This window comes from Sabethes cyaneus, chromosome 2 (assembly GCF_943734655.1).
Source record: "Sabethes cyaneus chromosome 2, idSabCyanKW18_F2, whole genome shotgun sequence".
Classification (NCBI taxonomy): Eukaryota; Metazoa; Arthropoda; class Insecta; order Diptera; family Culicidae; genus Sabethes; species Sabethes cyaneus.
Genome location: NC_071354.1, coordinates 55986950 through 56001743, shown reverse-complemented (window position 1 = coordinate 56001743; position 14794 = coordinate 55986950). Strand labels below are relative to the sequence as shown.

Genomic DNA, 14794 nt, shown 5'->3' with positions numbered 1-14794 from the left:
CAACAGAGCAGCAACGTAACGAGCAGGGCCACGTAGCAACAGGGGCCCGGGGGGCTTTAGCTTACACTTAAAAAAAATTTAATGCAGAATAACAATACACCAAGCTAAAACTGTAGCGCAATTTTTGACGAGTGCGCGTGTCAATAACAATATAACCGACATCGTTTTGTATCTCTCATAGTCTGTGAAAATTCTCAACTACAGGACAATATAAAGTACGCACCCGCTCTCATACTATATAACACGCGGTATCTTTTTTATTGTCAAACATATGAACTCGATATATTTGGACAAATTGTAGTATTTTCAATGCTTTAAACGATTTATGTATCGTTAAATATAAACATTAGCTATTTTGATCAAGCTATTGTATAGTTCTAGAAAAAGTCAATTTTTAGTTGGTCATAATAAAGTACGCACTACTAATATAATGACTGCACAACGCAGCCTACTGCATAAGAATAGTTTCCTCGCCATCACACTGCAGCGAAGTGTCAAAACAAATTGTTTGTGATTGATTTTTCATTACTGGTGCGCGTTTTTATCTGGTACGATGTCAAAAAAGCAAATTTGTGAAGATATCCGTAAACTTATCATTAAAAATCGTAAGGAAGGTTTCTCGAATAGAGAAATTGCTCGAAGATATGAAATTAGTGAGGCAGGAGTACGAAAAACATTGAAAAAATATGAGGAACTTGGAAGCGTGAAAGACCGGACTGAAAGAGGAAGAAAGCGGAGGACTACAACCAGTGATGATCGCCTGATTTATCGAAAAGTGGCTAAAGATCCGTTCTCTACCAGCCGAGTAATCCGAGAAAATACGAACTTAAATATTTCCGAACGAACTTTTCGTAGAAGACTGAAGAAAATGGGATTTAAAAATGGATTTGCTCAACGAAGGCCATTTATCCGAAATGTTACAGGTTTGTTTATTTCATATTCAATATTTGTTTTTAAGTAATATTTGTATATGATCAAACGTCTTTGCTCAAAAATATATCGACAAACCTCTGGAATATAAAGCCTCTGTATAAAACATCTTCTGAAAGTACATCTATAAAGCTAATTTTTGTTCAAACACTATGAATAGTTATCTACTATAAATAATGAGAAAAGCATGAAAGTTTCAAGATGTGGTAAGTGCGTACTTTATTTTGTCCAGTACTGTATGTAGCTCACCGTTTGTTCAACATCGTTCATACGTATATGCTTTAAATATTCAAACATATCTTGCTTATGTACAATTCGGATTGACAGTTTGCTCAATTATAAGCCTGATGCTCATACTTTCGTAGTAGTCCGCTTGAAGGCGTGACTACAAAAGAGAAAATACCTATTTACTTACCTTCTTACATATAGAAACTATAAGCAAATTATTTTATTTATTTTTTTATTTGAAGGTCCAATAGCTAAACAAACTTAATTACTGTGTCCTCTTCAGGCCAAATACCGTAAACATTGCAGCACAATCACAGCGCTCATCAATATTGAAAATGACATTCGTTGTGCGTTGGATCGAAAGTTTGCTAGAGTTATGGTACTCGTAGCTAAACTTTTGACTCAATCAACCATGCTTTACCTAAAATAAAGCTAAAGCGTTGATTCTTACTTCAAAAATGTGCTACTAATCTCCTTCATTCATAGCTGTCTGGCCGATACACTATGTTGAGTTCAATGAGTCATAAAATCACACTTGTCTAACGTAACAAGCGGAGTCCTGCAAGGGTGAATTTCAGGACCGCTTTTGTTTTCGATGTTTATTAATGATCTTCCTGAGCAACTACTACACTGTAACTTTCACCTATATGACTGTTACAGTCAATAGGATCGTAGCAGCTGGTCCTGCAATTGTCCTGTACTCGCTGCGAAGTCCGTCGAATAAAAACAGAAGGTCAAGTTTCGAAAACGGAATGTAGCACCTAGGATTTGCTTTTTGCTAATGCTGACGATTTCCAATTACACCTTTCTGGAAAAAGTAATGAAACTGACAATCTCGAAAATAAACTTAATATGGATGTAAATCAAATAATGGATTAGAGTAACTCAATCATTTCGCAATGGCAATCGTGCTCAAATTATGGTTGGAAACAAAATTATTCCCTATTCAGCAGTAGTCAAAAACTTGGGCTGTAGGATAGTTATATGAGTGGGACACCCAGATATCAGCCGTTTGTAAGAAAGTTTACGGGTCTATACAATCATTAGTTGCACTACGTCATTACTCTTCTCAAGCAATACGATTACAATTAGCTAGAAATCTTTTAGTTCCTTTATTCGAATATGGTAGCCTCTTATACGCAAATATATCTAAGTTAAGTTGGCTTTCAATACCGTTACTTGTTACGTACATAATATTCGCCGTTTTGATCATATTTCAAGTGAAACATGCAAAATATTGTTTGATGGATGAAATTATTGTTTAAAACTTATACTCATTCTCTCAATCAAATAGAAAAAACAATCTTTCTCTAACCAGTTGTGTAACTGTTATTGGCAGGAAAGTCTTTCGTTGCTACGGTTGGCAATACACGCGTGGATTCACCACCAGGTGGCAGGGTAACCGCATAGAAAATCGCTAAAATCAGCTTATTTTTCAATGCATACTTTAAGTATTGTGGAATAATGGGTAAGGGACACTCTACGAATACTGCGTGATTGTATGAATCAAAAAAACGATAAATTTGGAAGAAACACTGATTTAGAATACGCCAAATTGCGCCTCCGCCAAGGGCGCCACAATGTCACGCTACAGCTTTGCCCATCAGCCATTGTTTTCTGCAGCAAGATATTAAGACTCACTTCTAATTTTAGTCGCAAAGGTTAAGTTGTGATAGAAAGCAAATACTTTGGCACGTATAATTATGCGGAACGTGAAATTAATGACAAGTAGTAATAATAATTTCAATTGTCTTTTACTCAACATAGTAATTACGACTAATCTGGTTACACATGTCAGGCTCCTGAATAATGCATGTAACTTAGAGAGAAGAAGAACATTGATCCTTTATTTGAAACGAAATTTATGCTAGTATTGTTTTTAGCATCGGCGATAATTTCAATGAAAAGAATTCAGCTAAAAAATGGTTCATATCCACAAAATGTTTTGTTATGTTAAGTGCTTCAGAATCCAGTCCAAATAGTTCGTTACGCGAGTATATACTCCTGGCATATCTGCCAGTCCACAATCCTCGCCCCAGCTTATAATGCCGTACTCATAATAAACATTATCAACAATGGATATTAAACCACCACCAGAGTCAGCATGGCAAGTATCCTTACCTTTTTCCGCTCCAGCGCATAAATTGGTCGGAAAAATCTTGTCAGTATGAACTTTGCTACAAATATCATTGGAAACACCTTTCAGCGAAACTTCCAACTTGTTACGACTTCCATACTCTGAAAAATTAAAATGCTTTAGACTTTTAATACTTTGAGCTGTGAACATTTCTACCGTATGTTCCATTTTCAAACTCCGTAGCTCCCCAGCCAACAGCAAAGAAATTCGCCTTATCGGTGTTCAAAGTTTTTGCCTTTTCCGAAAGTGGAAGACAAACTGGCGATATGAATTTCGTAAAGCTGACACTTTTGTCTAATTTTATTAGCGCGATATCATTAACAATCGTCGAACTGTCGTATTTTTCGTGTAGGACCATACTTTCAATTCCAACATCCAACGGTGGATCAGAACAGATCGACTTTGAATCGCAGTCCTTTTCCTTGACTATATCCCACTCTCCCAAGCGTATGCGGTTTCTGTAACAATAGACGCGTAACTTTTAATTTTAGCTTTTCCGGAACAAATAGGTTTCATACAATTTGAAATCAGGAGTGATTATAGCGAGACAATGTGCAGCAGTTAGAACATAGCGTTCTGATATCAAGCTTCCTCCGCATTTAAACAGATCCTTTTTTGACTCTCCCTCGCGGTAAACCAAGATCACTGTCCATGGATAACTCTCAATGTTCGTTCGGGTTCCGCCATAAATCTGTTTATTAGCTGAAGGGATCACTGACCCACATTTTCCCGGATCCGGTAGTTTGTTGGTTGCTGAACATCCACAAGGATATTGTGCATTAAAATGTGTTTAAATTAAAATTATGCTGTTTTGTTACCTTTTGAGTAAACTATCTGCACTAACAGGAACACCACATATTTTGCCCAAATATGCATTGCAGGGTACTGAACACAGTCAGCAGTATTGATAGAAGATCACACTACGCTTTTCTGGATTTTCAGGGTATATAACCTTGCCGTTTTGGTCACGCATATAATTTAATCGCCTTTTTAATATACCGTGAATTAAGTGTTAAAATTGCTTATCGGTGCCACAAGAAAACGTGATTTTAACGGCATTTCATGACTATTTAAAAAAACACGGTTCGCTCAATTCTTGGAATTCTTGGTTTAGGAATTGGTCGAAAACTTGAAATTAATACGAGGCTGGAGAGTCGAGTTACATACACCAATCGATAAGGTTCGACGAACTAAGCAATGTGTGTGTTTTTTTGCGGTAAGGAGAAAAAACCTTCAAAAGGTTGACCTATAGTGTGATGGCACTATACGGGATTCACAATCTTGTACTTTGTGCCTAACTACGAAAAAAATACTCCTTACTCACTCCGTCCATATCCCACTTTCCCGGAACTACCGTCACTTCCAAAGTATCACTTCGTGAGGAGGACGTACCTTTGCACTTCTTAATTGCCTGTCGAGACGTGCACCAATGCGGAGATGACGACCAACTCTAGACTGCCATCCTTTCATGGCACCTTCGCAAGGCTTCATTTTGTGGCAATTCTAGCCTACAACAATGGATGTGAGTTTGTGCATCCATTTGCCTCGAATGGTACTGTACTATATGCACTCGCGACTCGCATAACCATGAGCCGGAACGTGTTATTCAGCTTTGCTAGGTTTCGTTTGGTCCCCAAAGCTGAAATCCAGGCTTCTCACAGACATAGTTCACATGGCTATTGAAATTAAGCCGACCGTCGATCATCATTCTTAGGTACTTCAGTATTCGGTTCGAGACTATGGCGTACTCTCCAACAGTGATTTCCACCCACTGCACCGCTTTGCAGTTACTGACCAACAATACTTCCGTTTTATGGTGAGCTATCAGCAGTTTTGCTCCGTGTATCCATCTCTCAATCGTACTGTGTACCTCCGTGGTCCACCCAGTTAGCTCCGGGGTACGATGCTGGCCTAACAAGCCAATCATCGGATATTCGAATCTCGACTGGGCGAAGTTAATAGGATTTTTGCACTAGCCCCGTAATTTTCCTGTACTCTAATAACCGGCTACGAAGTCTGTCGATAAAGAAAGGTCAAGTTCTTAAGGACGTTTATACGCATGGTTTTGCTTTTGCCTCGGTGGCCAGCATTGCTACCTTTTCTAGCGTTTCACTTGGTACCGACAGTGAGTTGTCGTCCGCAAAGTCAACGATGCCTGCGTCTTTGGGTAGTTTTAAAGTCAACACACCATTGTACTGTACGTCCCATAGCATTGGACTCAGAATTGAGCCTTGAGGGACTCCTGCTGTAATCTTCACCGTTTCACCAGCCCTTGGTCGTCTCGTTCTAACACTCGGTTCTTGAAGTAACTCGTCAGGATCTTGCGCAGGTAGTCCAAGACTCTCATTCTGTGCAGTAACGCGGCTACAGCTAGTGCTGTTGAAGGCGTTTTTGACGTCGATGGTAAGCACGGTGCAATATCGATCGCCCTTTGTTTTTGTTTTGCCGAAATCCGAATTGCATGCTCGACAGACCGAGTGTGTTCTTCGTAAAATTCGTCAACCTGCTGAGGATGATCCTTTCCAACAGTTTTCGAGTGTATCCAGCAGACAGATTGGTCTATACGACCTCTATACTACCTCTATATCTTCCACCTGTCCGGGGCGTGACCTTCCTTTAGGGAGCTCTGCAGCCCCGTCCTGAACATGTGCGGGAATGCTTGGATTGCGGCTTTTAGGACTACGTTAGGGATCCTGTCTGGGCCTGGCGCCTTCCTCACTTTTAGTGGATTGAAGATGATCAACTGGTTGACTTCACTTATCAACAGTCAACAGATCACTGGATGAAGCGATGTGTATTCTATAGCACACTATATGGAATCATTAGAGATCTCGTCCCACACAAACGCCGACGCCGAACATCCAACTCTGCCTATGCCAAACCTTGGTGGGCTTTGGAATTGCGCAACCAGCGCAACTTTCTCCATAAATCTCGGAAACGGTTCTGTCTCTCCAAGTCAGAAATTGATCGACCATCCCTTCGCATATCAAGTATCCAGTCCAGCGTTAAACAAAACCCTGCACGTTTCTGAAGTAACCATTTGGATGCCTCCAGGTGTGTTTCCGAATATTCAAACATGTAAAGTAGGTGCTACATATGCCCATTCCTCCGGCTGCGGCAAAATTTATGAGCCTCAGTCAGTTATCATTGATCGACAGATGAAGGTTATGTCTTCCAATGACTTGACGGAAGAATTCCTCCTTCCCGATCTCCGATGATGATTTGGGTACTTGAAAGAAATGACTGCAGTAGGATCTACTGCACGAAATTCCCTTTCTCTGAAATTTGGCCATCGAACTTCCTATATAGCAGCAATCTCCATTCCGAGTCGATGCAGCTCTCGAACAAGCAGGCCAGCTCGTGCCGGTTCATGGAGAGTTTGAATATTCCAGGTACCAAGTTTCCAATCTTTATTCATTACTCGTTTCCTTGTTCTAATACCGTTTGATCCGTTCTGTATTTCCTTGTTCGTTGTTCGTGGTAAGTAAGAGTTTCGGTATACTACCTTAAGGGGGGCGCGATACCTACATCCAACTGATGGATCTGCCATCTTAGGTATAGCTTGCAGGATACTGCATTTCACAATCAGCCGCTCGCTCCGAGACAGACGCTTTGGTTTGCTTTGCTTTGATGAATTTTTGTTTGCGAGCTAAAACAAAATACTGGAATATGGCAATATGGCCTCGCATAAAAAATGATTTTGGTGTATTAACTTTAGTATTCTTCATAATAGCAGCAATAAATCTGTTTGGTCCGAGTGTTATAAATAGCTCTATTATACAAACAAATTTCTTGCGGTTTGACAAGCAACCGCGATAAGATCAATTTTGATTGGTGTGTCATTTTGTATTGCTATGTCACACTTATGGTAAGTTTATAAGAGACGTGGTGCAACCAACTAGTTTTATCGTGGTAATATAATCATCCACAATAAATTTGCTTTATTAACAGTTTTATTATGGTTTTTTACCTAGCTATAAGTATGTTTTGACTCGTATCCTGTTGGTATTGCATAATACCACAATAAAACCAGATGTAATGATTAATACCGTCGACCTCCGTAGATGGGTTGGATCAAACCCGAAACCGATTAGCGTTAAAGGTACTTTTAATGTTTTGTAAGAGCCATAAGTGCTGTGTCTTGTTTGTCCGTGTTAAGTTGTTCGTACGTTAAGCAAAGAAGTCAATTTATAAGTTCAAATATGTCATTTTCATATGTTATGTGCGTTGCTTCACCACAAATTGATAACAACTGCATTTAATTTCGTGCAACTTATCCAAATACTCTTTATTGATTTAATCTTCCACTTTTCAGTTACGGGAACAATGAAGACTGTATTCCAAAAAAATTGTACACACTCATTTTATCGCGTGAGTAAACATGACTGAGATTTTGACCGAAGGTAGTTGAGAGTGTATTGTTTACATCGCCATCGGTACAGTTTTATCAAAATCGATTGAACGGTTATAATGATGCATGGTGCTCCCCCAGACCGTTATAAAAAAAAATGCTCCATGAAATCGGACCTCACCAGTCGATTCGTGAGGTTGTGCTGGTGAAATTTTGAAAATCCTCCTACGGTGGAAATCTGAGTTACGCCGTTTTAAGTGCCGTAAGTACTAAAAACAATGTTAAATCGACGAAACACTAGTTCACGAAAAAACATGTAGAAAGTGCTCTACGCATTTCAGATACAACATTACAAAATCTTTACAGCTTCTGGTAAGTCTAGTTTGAGAGTTTAAAGGGCGTAAGTGCATTTTATTGAATATCTAATATGTTAAACGTATAAATTCGACTACTATGAATGTTAGTTAGTTCCATATAGAAAAGAACAATACAATTTGTCAAATTTTTTATAGTCATATCCTACAAATTGAATTGTTCTAGTAAGTGGTTTGTTTCAATTATACTTCACTCTGGCTGTTAAAACAAAACGTTATATTAATCATCCAGTTTAGTTAATTGGGAGATTAGCCCAAAATAAACGCGATCTGAAGAAAACACCGCACTAAAACTGCTGTAAACAAACGTATTGTTCTTGTAACGGATTGTCAAGCAACTGAACCATGATTTCTGTGTAATTTGTGCTATTAATCAAAAAATCGATCCAGCTATCAGGAAAGAGAATTTCATTTCTGAGTGTCTTCTGATTTCTGACATGGATATGGTTCACCCACAAATCAGCCTGATCTTTATCTATTTTTCCTACTAGTTTGGAAACTGCGTTCACGATGCCAAGTGATAGAGAGGCAGCGGAAGATATACGAACAGTGCTTTCCTATACTAAAACAAAATGCCAACACTTATTGCGTGTTTATTCTGAAGAAATCCGCACTCAGCCAGACATGCATTGTTATGGTTTTGAATATTGATTGAATTGGCTCAAAAGACTTACAGTTTAATTGAACAATTCAATTTATAGGATATGATTATAACTGTGATACTTGAAATTTAATAAATTGTATTGTTCTTTTTTATATAGAACTGATTAACGTTAATAGTAGTCGAATTTATACGTTGAAAATATTAGATATTCAATAAAATGCACTTTCGTTCTTTAAACTTACAAACTAGACTTACCAGCAGCTGTGGAGATCATGTAATGTTGTATCTGAAATGTGGAAAGCACTTTGTAAAGGTTTTGTCGGGAACTGGTGGTTTGGCACGTGGTTTGCAATGAGTGTTTCGTCGATTTAACATTGTTTTTAGTACTTAAGGCACTTAAAAGGGCGTAACTCAAATTTCCACCGTGGGAGGATTTTGAAAATTTCACCAGAGATGCAGTAGGTACAACCTCACGAATCGACTAGAGGTCCGATTTCATGTTCGATTACCAAATTATGACCAATTACTTCGAAAATCTACAGGGTGTTCAATAAGTTCGAATACACTTTAAAAATGTATTTAAAAAATGAAAATACAAGATACTCTTTTCTGAGTCAATTTTTATTGAGGCAGTGTTTATGGAGAACCTTTACGACATATTTGGTGGAAGCGCCCCTCCTTTGTGCTTTATGACGAGCTTGAGACATTTCTCAAAAGAATCACAAGCGGCACGCACCTTGTCCATGGGCATCTCGTCCCAGATATTGGAAATGAGCTTCTTAAATTGGTCCATAGTGCTCACTTTATGTTCGCTCTGCTTAGTCAGCATGTACGACCATACATAAAAGTCCAGGGGATTAAGATCCGGGGAGCTGGGAGGCCACAAAGTCTTATCGAGAAAATCATTCAAATTCTCCCGACACCACGCTTGGACGATATTCGCCGTGTGGGCCGATGAGCCGTCCTGTTGAAAGACGTAATCATCTTTCCCGTAGAGGTCACGATGTGCCGGGGCCACAATGTTCTCCAGAACCTCGGTCTTATAGTACGCGGCGTTGATTTTCACGTTTTTCTCGATAAACACCAGTGGAAGCTTCCCACGCCCCCAAACCATCACCGACGCGGCGCTCTGGAACCGCAGGATATTTATGTGGGACGGGGGGATGCTGGCCAACGTCGGCATCCACTGCCGATCATTTTGGACATTGTGCGGTTGTTGCAAGATGAAGAGTTTCTCATCCTGACCAGCGTGCCGCAAAAGTATCAGTTTTGCTCTGTCCAGCCTCTTCTTCGCAGTAGCCTCCGTTACCTCGTAAACCTTGCGTTTCTTGTACGGCTTGCATCCCAGGTCCTTCGTCATGATCGTGTGGGCAGTCCTGATCGAAACATCCAGGTTAACAGTGGTCTTTCGGATCGAGCGGATCCCTCTCCATCTTCATGGCTGCTGGCGTCCTCGCCGAAGACGGCCGCCCGGATCTAGCACGGTCCTTGCCCGCCTCCAGATACCGACGAATGGTGTTATAGATGAAATTCCGCTTCACCCCGTGGGATTTCAACTGCCGAAATATGTTGCCGGTTTGCTCACCTCTCGCAAATAACTTTACTACGGCGTTGCGGTACTCAATAACAAATGACATCAAGTCGACACCTTTCGTATCGGTTTGCCTATATATAAGACTAAAGCTGACACTAATACCAATACACAAAACGCACATGAGGCGCACTTACACAACGATGAAAAGTTGTATTCGAACTTATTGAACATTTTGTAAATGCTTCTCATCGATGGATCATCGAGTAGCTAACAAAACCGTTCTGCACAAGATGGACAGATGGATATTGCAAAAGGAGTCAGCCGTTCATGACATCACGGACTGGCAACGAACAAATTTACAAGGACGAATACCTCACAAAGTGGCTTTTGCTGGCAATGTAGTATTCATTCCTGTCCCGACATTTATCTGGTTTCGACCTTGATGTAGGTTTCATCATTCATCACAATGCAGAATGTCACTTCCCACTTCCTGTACAGATTCTATACGCAAATTTTTGCCATCGGGTGTAAACAACCTACTTGCTTAGAAATAATATTGACCTTTCTTTTGAAGCGTAATTTATGCTGGGTATCGTTTTTGGTATTCTAGATAATTTTAACACAATGTTTGAGCAAATATATGAACCGTCACCACAAAATAATTTTCTAATCTAATTGCTTCAGGATCCAGTCCAAAACGGTCGTTACTCGAGCGTACACTCCCGGTACACCTTGTAGTCCACAGCCCGAGCCAAAGCTTACAATACCGTACTCGTAATAAACGCCATCTATAGCGGCTACTAAACCACCACCAGAGTCCTTTTGACAGGCGTCCTTGCCTTTTTCTGCTCCAGCACATAAATGCGACGGAAAAATTTTGCTAACGTAAACTTTTCCACAAACGTCATTAGAAACACCTTTCAGCGAAACGTGTAATTTGTTACGGCTTCCATATTCTGAAAAATAGAAATGCTTTAGATTTTCGAAACTTTGAGGTGCGAATAGTTCCACCGCGTGTTCCATTCTTATACTCCGTGTCTCCCCAACCAACAACAATAAAATCCGCATTATCGGTGTCCAGAGCTTTTGCAGTTTTCGAAAGTGGCAGACAGACGGGCGATATGAATTTTGTAAAGTTTACAGTGTGGTTTAATTTTATTAACGCAGCATCATAAATATTCGTCAAATTGTCGTATTTTTCGTGAATGACCATACTTTCAATTCCAACATCCAACGGTGGATCAGCACAGATCAGCTCTGCATTGCAGTCCTGTTCCTTGAGTAGATCCCACTCTCCCAACCGTATGCGGTTTCTGTAACAATGGAAGTATAACTTTTAATTTTGGCTTCTCCGAGACAAAAAGGTTTTATACAATCTGAGATCAGAATTGATTATAGTGAGACAATGTGCAGCAGTCAGAACGTAGCGTTCCGAAATCAAGCTTCCTCCGCATTTGAACAGATTATCGTTCGATTCTCCCTTGTGGTAAATCAAGTTCACAGCCCAAGGATAACTGCCAATGTTCGTTCGGGTTCCGCCGTAAATCTGTCGAGAAGCTAGTGGGACCATTGAACCACATTTTCCCGGATCCGGTAGTTTGTTGCTGGCTGAACATACACAAAGATATAGTGCATTAAAATGTGTTTAAATTAAAATTATGCTGTTTTGTTACCTTTTGAATAAACTATCTGAATTAACAGCAACACCAAATAATTTTCCCAAATATGCATTGCATGTAACTGAACAAAGCCAGTAGTATTGATAGTAGATCACACTGCGCTTTTCTCAAATTTCGTAGAATATAACCTTGCAATTTTAGTCACCCATATATTTTACATGCTTTTTTAATACACCGTGAATTAAGTGTTTACGTTTAAATTGCTTATCAGTATCACAAGAAAACGTGATATGCACTAAACGGCATTTCGCGATCACCTACAAAACGCTCCATTCTTTCTATATAATGTAGTTTTGCATGGTCATGTACCCATTCTGCCGAAAACTCTCGAAGTATATTCTTCTTCAACAGTATGTTGTACATTCTGCATTATCAGAGGCGATCAGTTTTTCTTCGAATGATAAGGAAATAAGGAAATTAACCAGAAATAAGCAAATTTGCAAAACAAGTTTCAATACCTAATGTAATGTAGACTCTTCGCTCTAAACTCTTTCCCTTATTTGTAGATAAAATTAGCTTTTCGTATGGTGTACCGCAAAGCCATTAGTGGCCACTTTCGCACACAACAACCTAAATTCTAGATCAATCGCTTGCTAGTGCGACAATCGGACCGGAAGGAAAAATTGAGAATGGTTTACCCGTAATTGGCAATCAAATTTAACGGAAAGTCTTTTGCAAAAGTGATATCCGTAATCAAAGAGAGTGCTGCACTACAACGAAGACGAGAGGCAAGGATTTTTTTTTCGAATGAAGCATGAATAAAGAAAAGGCTCCAAGATCGTCCCTCAGACTCGAAGAGTACTCTTTCTGTGCGCCCGGCTTAATAATTGATGTAGGGAAAATGCTCGTTATATTGCTTGTTCCACAGTCCCTCCTCCCAATTCAAAATTTGTACTGTTCCATACGCTCACCTACTCTCTAAACGGTTGTGTACTGTGTTGCAGGATGGATATTTGCATGTATATCAGAAAATCCTTATTTTCCATGTGCCTCCCACCGATGGATGGAAGGAAGACGGGCGGTAACACAGAGGTTGCGCTCGTAATGCCAATTACAATAATGATATCAATCATTCAAATAAAAGTCATACCAGATTGTTTCCTTCCAACGGAAATAACAGATTCGAGTTTCACATGTTGAACATGTGAGCAAAGCTGGATGGGAGGCAAAAGCCACATAAAAAACATACGATGGTTCACATTCGGGATAGTTTAATTGAAGGATGGTTTTCTGTTGGTAGTTGTATATAAAGGGGGAACATTTTTAAAATGTAAACTACCCAGTTCCTTGGGAAAATCTGTGGTTCGATATTTAACTTTCTTGCACAAAGAAAAGTATCGATTTCAGCTGTATTATCTAAATCCAGAGGTAGGCACTAAATCTACAGTCAGACAATATGTCTTAACAAAAATAATTATTGGAAAATACTATGGAAAGATAATGAAAATGCACTACCATTCCCAGCTTGCCGTCTATCGGGTAGAAGAAATCGGGTATAGAAATCACTAATGATACACCAAGTTCGGTCCGAATTGATTTACATGCTGGCTTCAAAACGGTTACTGTACCTTCATACAATTAAAACATATTAAAGTCTTCCCTGTTAGATGAATTGATCGACTCAATTTTCCACTCGTTTCCATTCGAATGCAGCAAATCTCCGAACGGACAGCTGATAAGTGGGACGTCCCGAATCGATCGGATCGATAGTAAAGAAAAAGAGAGTCGAAGAGATCAAACGAGTTTTACTCTTCCTTATAATTCTTTACCGGGTACGATTGATTCGTCCCCTAAACTTGATTCGCCGCTTTACGATTTGCTCCCAGTTGTTGCCCTTTGCCGTTTCGTTTCGTTTGAATACTTTTTGATTTTGCTCGTTAACTGAAGAGTCATCGCTAAATTGCGCGACGACGACGACGACGCTGGTAGGTCCAATAACTGCGTCCGGTCGGTGTGCGGGACACAGGGAACTTCGAATCAAAATGAATTCAAACAGCAAAGAGCCAAAGGAGGACTTGACATTCGGCAGTCATAGGAAAAATGCACCTGAAAGAAAGCGAGTTGATTTGTTCAATACACCAGATAATGTGTATCAATTATTGAGGGTAGATTATTATCGTTGCTATACCTGCAATTGAAATCTGAGTGTAAAATGGGTTTAAAATTGATCAAACAGGACTAGAAATTGGACATGAAATTGGATTTGTAATTGGATTTGAAACGGATTACCTACTAATGGTCGAAACTCAAATGGCCGAATCACGAATAGCCGAAACGCAAAAGGCCGAAATAACAAATGGCATAAAAGATCTAATGACCGAATCACCAATAGCCGAATTACATATGGCCGAAACACGAATCCACGGCCTTCAACCTGCACAAGTTCTGGATATATGCTGTCTTTACTCGCTGTCGCTCGTTCGGACTCAACTAATGCATAATCCCTGCTTGTCAGTAAACCTTGGAAAATGCATGCACCTAAATAGAAACAGTTTCTGTAGGAGGGCGGCCCCCGCAGAGGCCGGTGTTTCTGACGGCAGGTCACTGGTGAACACTCACAGCCTGCGGCCATCTCGCTCTTAATCATCTAGGAAACATTTGCTACTAATGCAGTATAAAAGCCGCGCAGCTTATAAGGGCTCTTCAGGGGAACGTTCCGAATTCGCGGAAAGAAATTGTGTTAACGCAGTTGCGCCTTTATTAAGTGCTAAACAAAGGTGTTCTAAAGCATGTTTTTCTGTTCTGTAATAAAGAGTTGTGTTGATTATTTTGTTTTATGTTCGATTAACCCCTACTAGCACGGTTGTTACAAAGTAGTTGCGGTAATCGTATTATGACTAATTTCAGTCGTAATTCGATTGCTTCAACTAAATGGACCTAAAGCTACTTGGTTAACTGCTCTTCAATTCATTTTCTTATTGGTTAGTTATTTAGACATTCCGAGAAAGTTCGTTCAT

At 39.7% G+C, this 14794-nt stretch overlaps 1 protein-coding gene and 1 pseudogene across 1 annotated transcript; both read right to left on the bottom strand.

The window, feature by feature from the left end:
• Positions 1–3085: 3085 nt before the first annotated feature.
• Positions 3086–6845, bottom strand: LOC128735446 (CLIP domain-containing serine protease B9-like; annotated as a pseudogene).
• Positions 6846–10824: 3979 nt separating this feature from the next.
• Positions 10825–14409, bottom strand: LOC128735445 (serine protease easter-like). Its single transcript, XM_053829929.1, has 4 exons — positions 14397–14409; positions 11532–11766; positions 11374–11471; positions 10825–11114 (listed from the first exon to the last, which is right to left on the bottom strand). The coding sequence occupies exons 1-4, from the start codon at positions 14407–14409 to the stop codon at positions 10825–10827; spliced, it is 636 nt and encodes a 211-aa protein (XP_053685904.1).
• Positions 14410–14794: the final 385 nt, after the last annotated feature.